Below are 18,296 nucleotides of genomic sequence, written 5' to 3'. Positions count from 1 at the left end.
TCTGACTGGAAGCCACACCCACCTCATTGTGATTGACATGCTTCAGTCAATTGGACAGCATGCACACAATAGTGTCCTGCATGATTCTGGGGATTTCATTGGGTTTATCTCTTGGTTTACTTCTTTTTGACCGGCTACACCCTTTGTAAAATTCAGGATTAAAGAACAGTCTATGAAATCTACACATAATAAGCTTATAATATACAGAATAACAGTTTAATCAATATAATACACACTTACATGCATGTTATATTGTATGTATACATGTTACTCACATAGAAAGCATTTTTAGTAGCAGTGCACTCAAATGTAAATATGACCATGGATTTATGGGTAACTTATTGTTTCCAAATGTTACCGTGCTGAGGAAAAGAAGGTTAATATGTCCCCAGGGCTGATTGTCAGTTCTGCTATCAAACCAATCCTGACATGTAACATAGTGAGGTCATTAAACTGACTGTATCATATTGTTTTCTATTACAGGCTCAGTGGGACACTGGAAGGAATTTCGGTGTGTGTGTGTGTGTGTGTGTGTGTGTGTGTGTGTGTGTGTGTGTGTGTGTGCGCTTCCATATTGGTTTAGGTTCAGTATCCCTTACAGATACACATCAGTTGATTTGTGTGAGTGTGTGTATGTGTGTGTGTGAGAGTGTGTGTGTTTGCAGAGCAGATTGAGAGTGCTTAGTTTAAAGGGTGCTAAGCACTTTCCCTTATCACTCCACGTTAGCTGCTTCACCTTTGACTTCTTTGAGAGGTCTTCTTCAGAGGAAACCCTGAGGGCAACAGCGCTTCAATGCAAGCCAATGAAAAAGCAGAGAAGAGCTTACATCACGTCACTGACTCACTTCAAGTGCCTCTTAACATTCTATTGAACCAGTTATACACTCAAAGACACAAGACAGAGCAAATATGCTGTAGGATAAAAAATAAAAAAATAAAAATAAAAAACTGCATAGAAAACTAACCAACCCATATACAAAGTTTATTAAGACACTTTTAAAAATAAGATAACGATTACGGTTGGTTTATACATAATCAGGATGACATCTGGTAAGAAAACCCAGAGCAAGACACATAGAGCACTTAGTAGGAGCTCTGAAGCTATGTAGTGTTCATGTAAGCCATGTATGGTGTACTTCTGGCGCTTTATCTGATGAAAGTTAGGACAGGCCGAGTCAAGAAAAGCAGCACTTCAGTACTGTTGGTGGATGGGATATCATCTATGTAGGCACAGCAGGACACTCTCATGAAACTGATCGACCACAGCTTGCTGACAGCTGTCGCCTCTCTCTTTTGATGTGACAGGTTTACTCAGATGAAAACGAGAATACGAGAACGTTCAGGATTTTTAAAAAAATGTATGCAATTAAGTGTTATGTGCATTTCCACTTTCATGTTTCAAACGGCTAACAGCTTGGCGAACTTAGTTATCCCCATCAGCACTATTGAACTGTGACCTTTCCTTCCTTAAAGAGGTCCTCCATGGCCTGCATTTGACCGTTTGTAAGTGGACGTTGGCTGCCAGTAGCCTTCCAATCACCCCAAGAAAGGGTCAAAGGTGAGGGGTGAGTGACAGGGCAAAGGGGCCATGCCACGGTCATGTTTATTTAACTCTTAAGCCAAAGACATGGCAACAGAATGCTCACCATGTGATGGACAATGCAAGAGTGAGAGGTGCTTTATACACTGCTTTTTATAGAATCCTTTTCCATGTTGTACAGTTGTTCGGAAAGTAAAACCGCATGCAACCGGTGTAAAGCACATCAGCAGAGAGACAGGAAATCTAAAATCTAAAAGCATGCAACGTATCAGCAAGCAGCTGTCTAGCATCAATGTCATTAAAAAGCAGTGTGAGCACGGGAGCATTTGAAATGCAGCATATCTGAGCGTCTGAGGTCTGGGTTTCAGCATGCTTCAAAGACGGGTATTAATGTAGACGTGCATGTATTTGAAACATGAAAACCTCACATGTATGCGCTAGGTTGGTAGGTTTCTATGCGTTCGTTTCTGATGTTTACTGGGTAGCATGCGGATTTGTGCATTAAGCAGCTTTGTACACGTGCGAATGTATTTCTGTCAACTGTAGCCTTTTTACAGTCAGTGTTAGTTCTTGTGAGGACTTCCCTTGACTTGATTATTAACATGGAAATGAGTGTGTTTCCTACATCTAAATATAAACCTTAATCTCAGTAACCAAAAGAATATACAGTATATTGATTCAGTATACTGAGACAGTATATTGTATTTTGATGAAAAGTAACAGTAACAGTAACAAGGTCAAAACTCTCAGATATTCCTAGCCTTGTGGGGACATTTGGTGCCCACCGTGATATAAAACCATACCATCAAACCCTCTTTCCACCCCCCTACATATACACATGTACACACTAGACCTATGTAAGTATGAATGTGAATGCACTGTGTGAGCGTCTGCACTCACAGACCTTATTACCTCATCCTGTGTGTGTTGTATCTCGGGTGATTGGTGATTTCCATTTGTAATGCTACACTGCAGCGCGGCACCATTATGCCCTTTGTCATCCCACTGCGCCAATGACAGCCAACTTGCTCTGAGAGACAAGCGCCACAAATGACACATACACTCACACACACACACACAGACACACACACACACACACACACACCTATGTGCACCCCCATGTCCGTGTGTGATGGTTCTCGCCACCGGGAGGGTCTAAGGCTATGTGTTTGTTGGTGTTCGGTGAAAATTAGTCCCTCTTTCTCCTGAGCAGTGCCGCTATAGTTCCCTAAGCTGCGTGGCATATTGATTTCTTGTTGTGAGGAGCGCCGTTCAAGCCCCATTTAAGATTTCCATCCTACGTGTAGCCGGGAGCACACAGAGGCCCTGTAAATTAGGGAAATTGCACATTCATCACAAGCGTTATTTTAAGATACTTCGGTAAGGTGACGGCTACAAGATCTACTATGGCGCATTGCAAAGTGCTCTGCCCTCCTCCCTCTCTCACCCTCTCTATCTCTCTCTAAACCACTCTCTCCTCCTCAGCTGGGGTAATTCTGGGGTCAACGATACACACCCATGATTTAAAGGGGTGATTGTATTTTTATTTATTTATTTGTTTATTTTTTGCATCAGTTTTTCCCCCAACTCTACCAAGGTGAGCTTGTTGTTGGCCAGTGAAATATACTGCATGAAAATGACACAGGCTAAGAGGAAGCGCTTAGCTCGTGGGGTCCATGGATGAGGTGAGGTAGTGTGTCAGTGGCTATGAATCAATCTTGTTGGTGTACAATGGTTTTAGGAGTGTGATTTGCACACAGATTAGGACAAAATGGTTTCTCTGCTGTACTGTGAGGTGTGTGTGTGTGTGTTTGTGTGTGTGTGTGTGTGTGTGTGTGTGTGTGAGTGGTGGGGGGATATATTTGATACCGTAGTCTAGGTCCACTTGTTGCTTTAAAGGTCAGGGTCACTGCAAATCAATATAAGTTCTTCTGACTGATCACCTTTATCCTATGATGAAACATTTCTATGCTGATGGGAGTGGTTTCTTTCAGCATGACCCCTTCCATATCTACCGGGTATGAGGGTTCACTAAATGATATGATGAGTATGAAAATCAGGTAAATCATACGATATGGCCTGCCCATTCAACAGATCTCAGAGATTTTGGAGCAACGTTTTAGATAGGACTGTCTACCACCATCATTAACATTTTCATTTGAGGGAATATCTTTTGAAAGAATGGTCTTCATTCCTCCAGTACATTTCTAGAAATTTGTAGAATCTCTGCTAAGGTGCACTGAGGCTGTTATGGAGGCTTTTGGTGGCCCAACTCTTTACCAAGACACTTTTGTTGGTTTTTCCTTTGATTTGCCACCCCGCTCTGATGTTGTCTCCTTCAGTTTGACTCGGCCATGCATGCTTCCACATAGGCCACATAGGTCCTAGAGCATGCATATATATATATATATATATATATATATATATATATATATATATATATATATATATATATATATATATGCATACACACACACACACACACACACACACACACACATCTAACAAGGTGCTGGTATTGCTTCCAAAGCTGATGCCTATACGGTAACCTAATGCCTGGGAACTTTTCAGATTTTTTCTCTTGTAAAAAAAATCTTGCAAAATTGTACATTTCAGTAAACATATGTACATTTGTGAAGACTATGGTGGACTAAATTTTGTACAAATAAAATTTTCAATTTGCAAATCTGAGGAGCACTGTTTAACTGGCAAGGCAGTGTAATAAATAGAAGTTCCATTACTAGGGTTCATGCCACTGTGGAGGTGGCACTTGCAAAACCTTCTGTGGTCGAAAACGGCTGTTTCACTGACAGATGCAATGAAATAAATTGGATCTTCACTGCTAATGCTGATGTCTTTGACCAACTACACACTCAGAGTAAACACCTAAAGTCAATAAATAAATGTTATCTGTCACCTTGAACATAATTGTCTGTGATGTGGAAGGACTGGAATTTAGAGAGGAACATATATTCTCAGGGTTAGAGGTGAAACATGTAAAACACTACACTTTTATGCTACACAACTCCTCCATTTGATTATGTAACGTTTCGACTCATACCGGTAGAAACACAGGCTGGTTCTCTGAACACCCACTTGCATCGTGTTGGTGGAATTTTTCATGAATTTTTTTTGTTTTAAATATACATATAGATGAAAACCAGCCATTCTGATTAGCTTATTGGTGTACATAGGCATGCAGTAGGAAAACAATTGTGTATGCATTCAATTTGTTACTATAATGGTCAGTCCATTGGATCTTGTCATATGTGGGTGAAATATGAGTCATCAGAAAATGTACATACTATATATATATATATATATATATATATATATATATATATATAGTATGCCACAAATCATTCTCAGTGTATATTCTGAAGTTATGTGGTGTGAGTAACATTATACAAATAAAGAAATAAGTGTAATGGAACATCCTGACAGCCACATGTAGTCTCTATATATTCAAGGATCAACTTTGAAATAATGCTATAAGAGGAGAGCAGAGTGTGTGTGTGTGTGTGTGTGGGTGGGTTTATGCGTGTGTAGGCATTTCTTGATAGCTACACATTGTCTCCTTGCATGCTTGTTTTGAACCTTAATAAGCCTGACTGCCTGGCCCCGGCATGGCTCGGAGAGAGGAGAGAAAATGGCTTTCTTACACTTCAATTTCACGCATATTTTCTTAGCGACTAATGAGCACCTTAAATACGGCGCCAGACTTCAGGCAAGCCTGTGAAGGCTGACATTTTCACACACAGCAGCACCTTGTCACCATGCATGAAGTCCCCTCTACCTGGTTGCTGACGTGTGTGTGTGTGTGTGTGTGTGGGTGGGTGGGTAGGTGGGTGGGTGGGTGTGTTGAATGCTCAGTGGCAAAAATGACGAGAAACATATTCAGCAACGAAACAGAGGAAACACTTTTTCGATCGAAGAAAAGTCACCTATATAAAATATTTCTCATGCATTCTCATATCTAGCGACACACACATACACACACACCACACACATGCAAAAGCACAGATTGCTGTACGTTTATAGGATAGATTTTCTTATCTAATTGTTGCTCGGTGTAAAACAGGACTTGAGAGTCACACTGCTCTCAATGCAGTATTGTTGTCATCCTGCGCAAAGCCCAAACAAATCTATCCACACAAAACAGAAGTCTGCACTAATTACAGAGCTGGGAATAAAACGGTGAAAATGAGACAGTTAATGCCAGGGTTTATGCAATTATCCGCTACATCCCGGCTCCGAAATAGAGGGGGGAAGGGCACTTTTCACTTCACATTGTCTGATGCTCCCCCAGTTAAACCATATTAGGAGACATAGTGAATGGATGTGTCATCAAGCAGCGAGCTAAATGAAGGGAGTGATATGAAAGCACTGTTAACAATGTAAGGCTCTGCTATATTGTGCCACATTCTACAAGGTATTCGACAAATTAACGCTAAGGTCTCAAAACAATACTGCTAAGAAGGCAAATATGGCTTGATTCTCTGTGCTTTTCAAATACATGATGCATAATGTAGAATAAGTGTAGATTTAAATTGGGAAAATGCCCTTTAACATGCACACACACACACACACACACACACACACACACACACACACACACACACACACACACACACACGAGTGACCTGGATGTGAAGTGTTAAATCTAAGTCTTGTGACTTATCCCTACTAACACCACCCACACTGTGCAGTGATCTTCCCAACACAGACACTCACTCATCTTTCCCTTCATTGTGCTTCTGAAAAACTTGTGAGCCAAAACACGTCACGTTATTGCAAAAAACAAAACATTGTCATTTTAATGCTGCAGTAGAAAAAAAGGTTATATGAAGTCATATAATGGGTGGTTCATTGTCAACAACAACAAAAAGAGAATCACGGCACAGAATGCATAACAGTGCCTGTGCTGTTTACATGCCAATATTTTACACATTATATTTCCATTCACTGGCAGCTGTCTGTTATTTCAGCAAATTAACTGCCAGAAATGTAGCAGAACTGTCAATCGGAGGAAGGGTAACCATGGTTACCCTTCAGATCCCCCCAAAAATGATAAAGCTGCAGTGTGGAATCATGGGAGAATAATTAGACAGAACAACATAAAAGTTACCAATCAAAAAGGCATTCTACAATATAAAACAACAACCAAGAGTGCTTATAAATAATAGGTTACATTTGTGGAATTCCTCCTTGCATTATAAAGTAGCATCTTTTTGTACAACCTTTGAAATGTTCAAGAAACGATGGAACAAGTATTGTCTTGTACAAGAAGTTTAACCCTTTGAGCACGAGGTTGAAATAAAAGATTAGGGTGGGGTTTTTTTCCTCTCAATTTTATAGCATCTGATTAAATAACATTTATAAAACTATTGTGCAAAACAATTTAATTAATGTCTTCATATATTGTGCACCAGTAGATAGTCATACTCCTCTTAAATTAAAAATATAAAATGATGCATAATTTAAACAGAAATTAGTTTATATGTTTATATGTACATTTTTTACACCGACCTGAATTCAAAAGGCCCCTGATTTCAGAAAACTAAAAGACTGTTATTTTTAATTCACACACGTTTTGCATCAGAAACCACTCAGGTATCATGTATAGTATTCTTTTCCCATTTTTTCTTTTCTTATTTGAGTTTGTGAGGTACCAAAATACACCATAATGTGGCCTCTCAAATATATTTGAACTTGGGCATGTCCAATCTCTCTTTTTTACTTTCTATATTCTGGACTGGTAATGTACAAGATTTTGCACGTACTCAGAGGGTTAAATTTTGTCTGCTGACATCAGCACACACAGGTCACATTAACTAAAAAAATAAATAAAAAATAAACAAACAAAAAACTAAGGAGATTTAGTTATTATAAGTTAAAACTAAACCAGTTTGTCAATGCATGCAGCTTACTGCATCTGAGAGATGCCCAAAACAAAAAAGAAAGAAAAAAACCCCAAACAAACAAAAAAATAAACACCAAAAGAAATAAAATTTAATCCAATTTACACAACTTCCAAATACATACAACTTCATTTTAAGTTTTTCTTATATACCTTCATATTTTACCAGTGACAACAGAACCTCTTCACTCAACACTGCACAGTTAGAAAATTACCTTTTTTGTTTTTCTTTCTTTCTTTCTTTTTTTTTTTTTTTTTACCTAAAATGAGAAAAGAGAATGTCTCTGAACCAGAATGAGTTATTCCAGGAGGACAACCCACACATCATGTGCCGAAACTAAACAGTAGTTTTATGGCATCTATGTGCAGTTATTTCTTTGTTAGTCATCATCAGTTCGTCTTGGTTTTAAGAAATGTTAGAGAGAAGGCTTCAGAGAAAGCATGAGAAATAGAGATAGGTGAAAGACAAAGTAGGGAGTCCTTGATCAGCGCTAAGGTTTCTCAAGTTCACAGACATACATAAGGTGGTCCTCAGGGGATTTGCCATGAGTCTTGCTCAGATGGAGTTTGACAGCGTGCTTGCTAGCAAAAGTCCGGTTGCACAGTTTACACTGATATGTGGTGCCACAGGTTTCCTCGTCTGGGGAAGGGGAGTGGGAGTTGGAGTGCGGACTCGGGTTGGAATTGGTGTTAGGGTTAGGGATTGAGTGGGTCAAGGCATGGGCTTGAGCTGACAGCAGTTTCTCAGAGAGCCCCTTTGTGTGACGTGATATCTGGCTGACTAGCTGCTCCCCAGATAATTTAGCTAGGTCTCTAAGCCGAAAGCCCAGATGTGATTCAAGATGGCTGACATAGGTGGAAGGAGAACGTATCTGTGAAGCACAGTCACCACAGAAGAACACGGGATGGCCAGAATCCAGGTTCTTCAGGAACTTTGTGCCACCTGTCCGCCTCAACTGGTACTTGACATTGGCCAGCCAGTGGCTAATGGTAGTCATTGAAAGGCCAGTGAAACGCGAGATATGCATGCGTTCCTGTGGGCTGAGGTCGGACATAATATACTTGCCATCACTCGTTTGTCTCAAGCTGGAGGCAAACTGTGCTTGCAGGATAAGCAGATGCTGAGGGTTCCAGTTGGACTGCCGACCCTTGCGTTTCTGAGCTGGTGACATGTCTTCAGAGTCCTCATGTGTAGCACCATCTACATCTGATCGTTCAGACAGACTGGTTGGTGTGGAAGATTTGGAGACATGGCTTTCTGTTAAGTTGCGAAGCATATCAGAAATGTCAGAGAGTGCATTTTCACGCAAAGGTGAATTAGACATAAATGAAGCCACAGCAGATGATGCCTTGGCCATAGTAATGGTCGAAGAAGGGGACACTGAGGAAGGCGTTGAAGTGGAGGAGGACATCACAGCTGATCCCAGGGAGCTGCTCTTTTCACTTTTGCCTTTCGTCAAGTCAATGGGCTGGTCATTGTTGATGTGGTAGAAGTAGCGGTCAAGATGCTCGTTTGTCTTTTTGTTCTGAGCTGGAGTGGAGGCAGCAATAGCTGCCTTCTCTGCCAGACTGTTGCTCATCTTGAAGAGCATGCTCATGGGGTCCAGAGATGGAAGGGCAGGTTTAGCAGCTTTACCTAGGTGGACATTCATGACAGACTGAAGCGCACTTAAGGGATTGACAAATGGCTGTTCTGGGGGATGGTCTGTTATAATTGCAGTGCTGCTGCACAGAGATGAGACTGGAGTTTTGACAGCATGGTCAGTGCCATTTTCTAATGGCTCTTTTTTGAGGCCCTCACCATTAGAGTCCTTGTGAGCACTTACTGTCCCATTGGTCTCTGGGGTTTTGACTCCTCTGCTTTCTTTGGGTGAATCCCCTCTGGCAGATTCCCCAGCTTCACTACTGCAAGGAGAGGGTGTGGTTCGCCTTAGAGGGGAAGCTCGTGCAGTTGTATCCCTCATTTTCTCCTCCACTTTAGCCACTTTTTCTGTTACTTTCTTGACAAGTTCCTCCATGGCGTGAAAGTTATTTTTAGTTAGAGGTGAGGTCTGACAGCTTGGAGGAGAGATAAGAGGTTGATTTTTGGTTGGGGATAGGATCTCTTCACCCGAGAACATGTACTTCAGTGGGGAACTCTTTCCTGAGTTGCGCAAGGAAAGTTTCATGATGTTTGGGAGCTGATAGGCAGCATGGATGCTTGGATATCCTCCCCAGCTGGGTGTGCCATTCTGTGCTTTGTTGATGGCAGATGTAACTGTGTTTTCCAGTGATTTGAGAATGTCAATTCCACCTTTAGGGCTTTCTTCCAGGTCTTCTTCAGTCAAATATGGATACTTGGAAGTAATGTCAAACTTTTCCTCAGCTTCATCTTCTGTTGCTTTCTTCTCTTTGTTGCTGTTAGTGGTTTCCTTTGTGCACTCTTCTTCCTTTTCCTCTTTTTTAATTTCCATAGCAGTAACAGCAGGGGATATGCTTGGTGGAGGGGGTGCAGGAGGAGGTGGGGAAAAAGCTGTAGCAGCCAGGGGCACTGACTGTACCTTATCTTCACTAGATGACATGGTGTTAGAGGGTGGGTTGGTTGGTGCTTCCATAATAGGCTTGCCTTTCTTGATGGCAGAGTTGGTAACCTTGATGAAGTGCCCAGTAACCATCATGTGAGCTGTTAGCTCCTGAAGGGTATCATGTGAGCTCCCACATTCCATGCATTTCAGGATCTGGGATTTTCGAGATTCAAACTGCCATGCATAGCTAGCACCATTCTGATGCCCATAGCGATTATTAGGAGTGATGTAAGGATTTGCTGTCTTCTGCAAGAGGTCACTGGTGTCTCCGAGAGAAGGTTTGGGTGTTCCTCCATTAGAGTCTGGTGAGCTGGGCAGATCCAGCTCAATGGGGGCTCTTTTCCGAGCAGAGGAGATGATCTTGGCTGCCACAGGTGTCACCGGCTCCTTGAGAGGCACTTTTTGATAGTGTTTCGTCTTGATCATATGGACACTTAGATCCTGTAGTGACTCAAAGGAGTGGCCGCAGTACATGCATTTGAGTACTTTCTGAGCATCCTCCTTGCCTTCCATCTCCAGCAGGGAACGTTTGCGTGGCTTGGACCAGCGCTTAGTGCCCTCACTGTCTGTCTCATGGTTATCATCTCGGTAATGGCCTGTTTCATTCATATGCACCGTAAGCTCAACAAGCGTATCATAGGCAGCACTGCAGTCTTTGCAGCGGAACTTGCTGGCACCTGTGAAGATGGAGCCATAGAGCTTGGTGCTTTGCCGGTACAGCTGCACAGTGCTAAAGAGGTTAGGCTCAGAAGCTGGGTGTAGTATTCTGTTCTGGTTCTGTGAAACTTGTTGCAAGGTTTTGGCAACAGCTGACTGGTGCCAGTCATATCCCCCACTACCACAGCTACTGCTGCTGCTACTACTGCTGCTGCTACTACTATGGCTGCGTGGGGGCTTTTCAGATGGAGGCTGAGTCATATTCAGCGATGACCAGTAAGAATTTGTCAAGAAGCTGGTGTAAATGGCCTTCATCTGCTCAAGGCTGTCTGGGCCTGCAGTGGGTGTTTCCTCGCTGCTGGGTGGGGCCACAGCTGTCATCTTCATGGGCGTAGTTGAATTAAGTGGTGTAAGTGGCTCCTTGGCAGTGCTATCCTCCTCATTCTTCACCGAGGCGCTCTCAAAGTCTGACATCCTGTCACTGGTCTCACTGAGGTGTGACTCGCTGTCCATTTCATGGCTGGAGAGATCTGCAGTTGGAGAATCGTGGAAGCCTTGCCGGTCTTTGAGAAGGAAGTCCTTGTCCTGGCACATGTATTTAATGGCAGGGTCCTCCTCGATCGCTGAATCATCTCCCTCTACATCCTCATCCATTAAGGCAGCTTCTTTTAGCTCCTCGGGAACATATGCTGCAGGAAAAAAAAAACAAAACAAAGAAAAGACACACAAAGAACCTTGTTATTGCAATGTCCAATTATAAAGATTTCACATGCTACATTCTGCCATCCTTTGAAAAGCAGATGGACAGCTGCTTCCCTACACTACCCAAAAAGACAACAGGCTCATATCATACTTGTGTTAATTCCTTCTTGAGTTCACTAAAATGAAGATTTGTCCTCTTTTTTCAAGGAGTATGTGTGTGTGTGTGTGTGTGTGTGTGTGAAAGAGAGAGAGAGAGAGAGAGAGAGAGAGAAAAAAGAGAAAGAAAAAAATGTCTCTTCAAACCCAAGTTGCCACCTTATTCTTCTCAAGGGGCAACAGCTTGAAATTAAAACTAAATTTGAAATTAATGAAGCACATTCTGGAGGTGGCATTCGTTTCTGAAGTAATAAATTACTTGTATCAACTTTAGAGACAGCGGTTCCTGTCTGTCAATTAATATGTCTTACGCTTCTTCTGCAGTCTCTAATGCATTCCCTAACAGATACACTCGCCATTTAAATTAAGAAAGCATTTTCACTCATTACTCGGCAAAGGCTCGCCAGCTCGTAAATAAGAATGAATGTATGTATGTTTCGGATGTAAGATCTACCCCCACAAAACACATTTGCGTCAATTACGAAAGATTAGAGAGTTGAAAGTTATTATTTACTGTTTAGCCGGGAGTGTATGCACTCAGCTCACATTTGAATACAATAGCTTATGAAATAAAATGATTCAAATGTGGAAGGCGTAAAGATGGAACTTAGGAAGAAAACATCTAATTGTTTTCATTTATTGTCATTTTTGCAAGAACAAGGAAAAAAAGCCAGTGAATAATGAGAGCGCAATAGAGAAAATGAGAGAATGTGAGGAGCGAGGAGGGTGTATTGGACATTGTGGTAATTCTGCGCATGCCGATGTGTAACTGTTCATCGCACACTGACCAGGTATGTAAACAGCTCTGAGTGAGGATGGTATGCAGGGATTTTTGTTGAATATATTCGATCATTTTAAATGACTGCACGAGTCAAACTATCCATGCTACAATTTCAACACGCAGCATATAGATTCAAATCTAAATACAGTATCTGTCAGCTTGTATGCAGGAGACATTGTGAAACTTTTAAAAAATATATTTTTTGATATAAATATACCACCATTCACTTAAAACATGGTATGAATTTCATGCACAAACAGCTCCTTTTTCAGTTTTAAAACGCCCATATTTCACCCCCAGATCATTACTGGCATGGCAAACCTCATAACAATGGAAATATTGTGCAGGCATCTATAGTGCAGGCATTTAAAAAGAAAAAAAAAAATAAAAATCAGAAGTGAAAATAACAGTCATCATTAAAAAAGTCTTTTGGCACGAGATTGGTAGAGGCACACACCTCTTACCTTTCAGTTATAGCTGGAAAAAGCACATATCATGCCTTTAGGCATTCTGGGTAGGCTCTTAATGCTCTTCCCAGGGAAATGTGCGATTTGTTTTAATGTACAAATTTACACATTAATGTTTAGATTTAGATTTATGTTATGTTAGAGTTATAATGTTCACACTTTATATATCGTTTGCTCATGGATGCTGTTGACTCTAGAATTTATCTCTAGACGTGCGTACAGTCTTTAAGGAGTGAAAGTCTACAGTCTAGTAAAAAGCCCAGACATGGAATTGAGCTCCTCATAATTTAGTACCCAGCAGCCATCACATAAGATATACACACGTACTGTAACACATGAACACGCACACACACGCACTGCCATCTGTTCTGAATCAACCAAAAAGACAGCTGTTTAAGAGAACAATGCCTTCGTTCAGGAAGCAAAACAGTACTTCACATCAAGGCCAAACGGCAATGCAAAAAAAAAAAATATAAAAAATCTTTCTCCTCTATACAAAACCTGCCTTAAAACCTGGGATTGTGATGCACACACAAAACTATACACACATGCACACACACCTTAAGCGGCAGATGACATTCTTACTATGAAATCTTAAGCCTCAACAAATACTGTTCAAAATAAATAATGGAAAAATAACAGGATGTAGTTCTAACATGGGTGAAAATGAAAAGGAATATAGTCAAGGTTGAGCTTTATGACTTATTAAAATGTCCTCTGTTACACTAACCTTGACCTCAACAGCACGGGCAGGACTGAACTGGCATTAGAGACTTCATACGCACGTAACTAATTTGTGTATGAAAAAAAATCATGGAATTATTCCAAAGTCATTTGACACCAAACACAAAATCCGACTTGCCTGACAACATGGCAGTCAGCCCAATGGCGAGCACAGAGAAAATGAGTACAGAGGTGAAAGAGGAGAAGGAAAAAAAAGGAGGAGGGTTGCCTGGAAAGACCTCAATGCGTGCACACACACACACACACACACACACACACACACACACACAGTTGCCCTGGCCATGATCCAGGCTGTCCTGCCCCCAATGTACCCAGACTCTATGTGTACTAGCTGGGAACAATATTGCGTTTTCATCTCCGGGTTCCTCCGTTTTCAGCCCGGGTCTGAACACACCACACAGGTGCTCTTTTAATTAGAGAACAGGATGCTCCAGTGCCGAGCGTGGCAGAGAGAGAAGGAGGAGGGAGCTCGAAATGAGAATAACCTTCCCAATGAATTGGCATCAGATTGGTAGGTAGAGGTTGATCTAATTTACACTTGGACATCCAGAGAGACGACAAGCAGAGAGCGCAGCTTTGAACACTGGAGGTGAGCGGCACCTTTCAAACTGAGACGAAACCCTGCCTGGGCTTTCAACCACAAACCAATGCGAGATATTTCAGCATGGATAGGAAGCTTAAGCAGGGCCTGAATGATGAAGTGAAATCTCACACTTCTTCATATGAAAATCAGGCCTTCTATTAAATAATCGCTTGCCATAACTACATTCCATTACTTTATCATTTGCGTAATTTGAAGCAATAGTGTAATATCCACTGTGGAGATAACAGGCCTGATAAGAATCCCCAAATTTATGGAACATTAATAAAGTCCTTCATATTTGATGCTGAGCATATGGTGAAGAAGTATGTTGGCTAAAATATGGTTTTATTATTATTATTTTTTTTTTAAAGTAATAAAATCTACAGAACCTTCATTCTTGTTATAGTATACACCAGATAGAAAACATTTATACGGGGTGGTTGCGGTATTATCAATACCATGAAGCCGTTGGTTAAGTTGTTTGTTGAAACTTCCATTACTCTAGGTGTGGTGTGGGGGGTACTGTATATCTGGATATTTTTTTGTATGAAACCCAAAATAAACTTTCCCAAAAGCAGTCAGCTCTTCTCATTGTAGATGAAGGTCAATAAAACAGTAAAAATGAGCATGAATAGCTCCACCCCCAGACAATTTGCCACTCAAATACAGTTTTGCTACCACACATGTGAGACATAAGAACATACTGAGATGAAAAAGCAAATTGGATTTGTCAGAATACGTGCAATACTAACTATCTAACTAACTAAATAAATAAGAAGTAAATAAAATGTCAAACTCTATTATGCCTCCTAAAGTGACGTCGACAACTTGTACCAAACTCATAGCCAATTGCAGTGCAGGAAGTGGGATTTAATGGATTGTAAAAGTAACAACACTGTGTAATAATGTATCTTAAAAGTTATACCATCAATGTATACTGACATGTGCATATATATGAGTACAAGTAAACTTCAACACATTTGCTTCAGTCAAGGCGAACTCTTAACAGCGGATCTGAACCTGCAGTGTGTTCATGACACAGGTCTTAGTGAAGTGTGTCTGTAGGATATCTCAAGGCTTCCGCAATCCTCCAATACTTCTGGGCGTGTGAATGAGAAGGACAGGACGAAAGAGTGAACTACTTGGTAATTAAATCTGCTATATATAGCCCCCAAAGCCCACATTTATAATGGGAGGTATATCTCTTCTAATGTGGCACTATCTGCAACGTGATATCATTAGGGGGAAAATGGTTTGTAGCCTTAAGCAGACAGGCTGTCTGTGTGCGGCTGGAGAACGAGAGATAGCGCGTATCTCTTTCTCCACTCTCTCCGCTCGCTTTCCATTCTCCTCTCCTTCTTTCCTCTCCTCTCCTCTCCGGCTATCATGGCCCGCGTTAATGAAGTTAATTGAATCTGAGATCAATAATGCTTAATTATTGCGATTTGACGCACATAGACAAATTGGTGGGGAGGCCAGAAGATTGTGTGTGTATGTGTATGTGTACGTGAGAGAGAGCTTGTGAGTGTGTGAGTGTGTGTGTGTCTAGTGCTGGGGTGGGATAGGGGCCATGAGCTGGAAAGAGAGAGCGGACAGGCACGCCATCGATCCCAGAGAGACGCCCATCGACCAGGCCCTCTGACGGATGGAGGCACCTCTCTGAGAAGGAAGAGAGAGAGCGAGAGAGAGAGAGAGAGAGAGAGAGAGAGGAGTGAAAGTGAGGGCAGAGACCACTCCACACTTCAACCGTGCCCATCCCCAGAAAGAGGGGCTGAGGTGTATTAAACGACAGCCCTATTACCTATGGAATTACTCAGACCTTGTTTACACACTGCATGGTGCATAGTGAGTGTTAATTACATGGGCTACAGGGCCAGCCGCTGTGTAACAACATGTACTTTTCCCTAATTGTCCTAACACACTTAGCAGGAGGCTGGCCGTTCTTCTTTAAACTCAACTCGATATCGGAATCAGAGGGTTCGCGCCAGCCGGAAAACCGGCGAGCATTTCGAGTATTCGAAGAGCGAGTGATGACAGACGACAGCGAGTGAGAGAGGAGGCAGCCCGGATTAGAGGAGAGAGAGAGCCGAGGAGGTGCAGCGGCAGCCGCTGAACACAGAGCGGGTAAACATAGACGCTAGCACAACTAATCGCCAGCTCATGCCACTCAGCGGGAGAAGCTCTGACAGTCTGCGTGCATGTGTGTGTGTGTGTGTGAGAGAGAGAGTGTGTGTGTGTGTGTGTGTGTGTGTGTGTGTTTACACACCCCCGCTCTCTCTGCTAGTGCATGACAACCGGTAACCACTCTGGAGAGCAGTGCTTCCCTCACCATGCTCCTTAACAGTAACACTCCAGCTAAAGCTCCGAGCCTCGCAAGACGACAGCTTCTTCCGCACACACGCCGTATATATTTCAATCCTTAACTTTCAGAGATGTGTAGATTTGCATTTCAAAATCAATGCACGCATTTAGGGTTAGAGAGAGAGAGAGAGAGGGAGAGAGAGAGAGAGAGGGAGAGAGAGAGAGAGATCAAGCTCATGATCCTCTGCTTAACCCCGAACTGATTAAGCAAACAAAGACATCGCCAACTGTTGAAATAACAGTGGAACAGAAATATTATTGGATCATCATGGACTTCAATCGTGTATTATACAGGCTGTGTTCAAAAACACTTTTGTTGGCACTTCTGAGTCGGGTTTTAGCCTTATCGCATCACAAAATGATTTCCAATCAAAATTTTACATGTGCTTCTTGGCATACTTCCTCCAAATATTTAAACCTTGAGGGCGAAACACCACAGAGCTGATCTTATCATGGGTAAACACACACACACACACACACACACACACACACAGCACTTCTTCACATCTTCCACACTTCTATCATTTAGTCTTTCTAACCTCATTACCTCATTAGCCTTTCCACATCTCAGGCCAGCACACACACACACACACACACACACACACACACACACACACACACACACACACACACACACACACACACACACACAGACACACACACAGACACACTGTGATCACATACATCCCACTTGCTCGAAGAAAAGGACCTGAAGGTGGTGCAGCAGTTTGTTGGAACTGATTATAATATTCAATAAAGAATATGTTGGACCACAGTAAAATTCTCACAGAATTTTCTGAAATATATCAAACCCAGATCCCCAGTGTCTCTCATACTAATTTAGAAGTTTACAAACATTCAGAATTTTGACAGAGAAGAAAAATCGAGCCCAATCTTATGAACATGAAAACTGAAACATCGGCTTGGTTCTATTGAACATACCAAACATTTTTATTATATAAATTAAATAAATAAATACATAATAAATAAATAAATGTACTTGGTGTGTTTTTACTGTTTATCCTCCTGTTTATCTAACTTTAACCCTAACCCATTATTAGTGTACTTAATATATTTATTAACAAAAAAAATTCTGACTTGTTCCAAAAAATAATACTTAAAAAAAATAAAAAATCAAATTCAATGATTATTACGCAGTGAAAAACAAAAACAAAACAACAACATATATACATACATATATATATATATATATATATATATATATATATATATATATATATATATATATATATATAAACATATGCTCAAGGGGAAAAATGTAGACAATCATATTGTAAACAATCTCAACACTAACTAATAGTAGGTTGACTCAAATTTCTGTAGGTTACAAACAAGATATTTTTGTATGTCAAAGAAAAGAACTGAAGCACTACGTCAATTTTAATTCCAATTGTAATGTTACACACTATCCACTAGCCTCACTCCAAACTCTCTTCACTCACAGCTACCCAGACTTAAACACAATGAGAACGACAACTTCCTGCAGAATTTATTTCATTATGTTTTTTTTTTTAATAACTGTAGATTTCCCGTAAAAGTAATAAATGGTGCCATGCCATGACCTGTGTTCCCATTCCCCAGAGGATGTGCTGAGTTCTAAACCAATAAGACAGAGAGTATTATTTTGGTCCTTCACTTATCATCCTAACTAACAACCCCGGCTGAAATTTCACTTCCAAATTCTTTAGGATGGTTTAGAAACTACTTTGCTTTTTAATGATCTGCTCATTTTCTGCAGACGGGGCCAAAAACATTAGCAGGATGCTTATCTGGAGCAAATGAAATGATCTGTAAAATAGT

General features: G+C 41.2%; 1 protein-coding gene across 1 annotated transcript in view; it reads right to left on the bottom strand.

Moving 5' to 3' along the window:
* Positions 1–6,328: 6,328 nt before the first annotated feature.
* Positions 6,329–18,296, bottom strand: part of tshz3b (teashirt zinc finger homeobox 3b) — a 47,122-nt gene continuing 35,154 nt past the window's right edge. The window contains exon 3 of the mRNA XM_017458779.3: positions 6,329–11,370. Within this exon, the coding sequence (XP_017314268.1) occupies positions 7,952–11,370 (3,419 nt within the window). The 3' untranslated portion in view covers positions 6,329–7,951. The remainder of the gene's footprint in view (positions 11,371–18,296) is intronic.

This window comes from Ictalurus punctatus, chromosome 27 (genome assembly GCF_001660625.3).
Source record: "Ictalurus punctatus breed USDA103 chromosome 27, Coco_2.0, whole genome shotgun sequence".
NCBI lineage: Eukaryota > Metazoa > Chordata > Actinopteri > Siluriformes > Ictaluridae > Ictalurus > Ictalurus punctatus.
The sequence above is the reverse complement of the archived record's forward strand: the minus strand, read 5'-3'. Positions and strand labels throughout refer to the sequence as shown.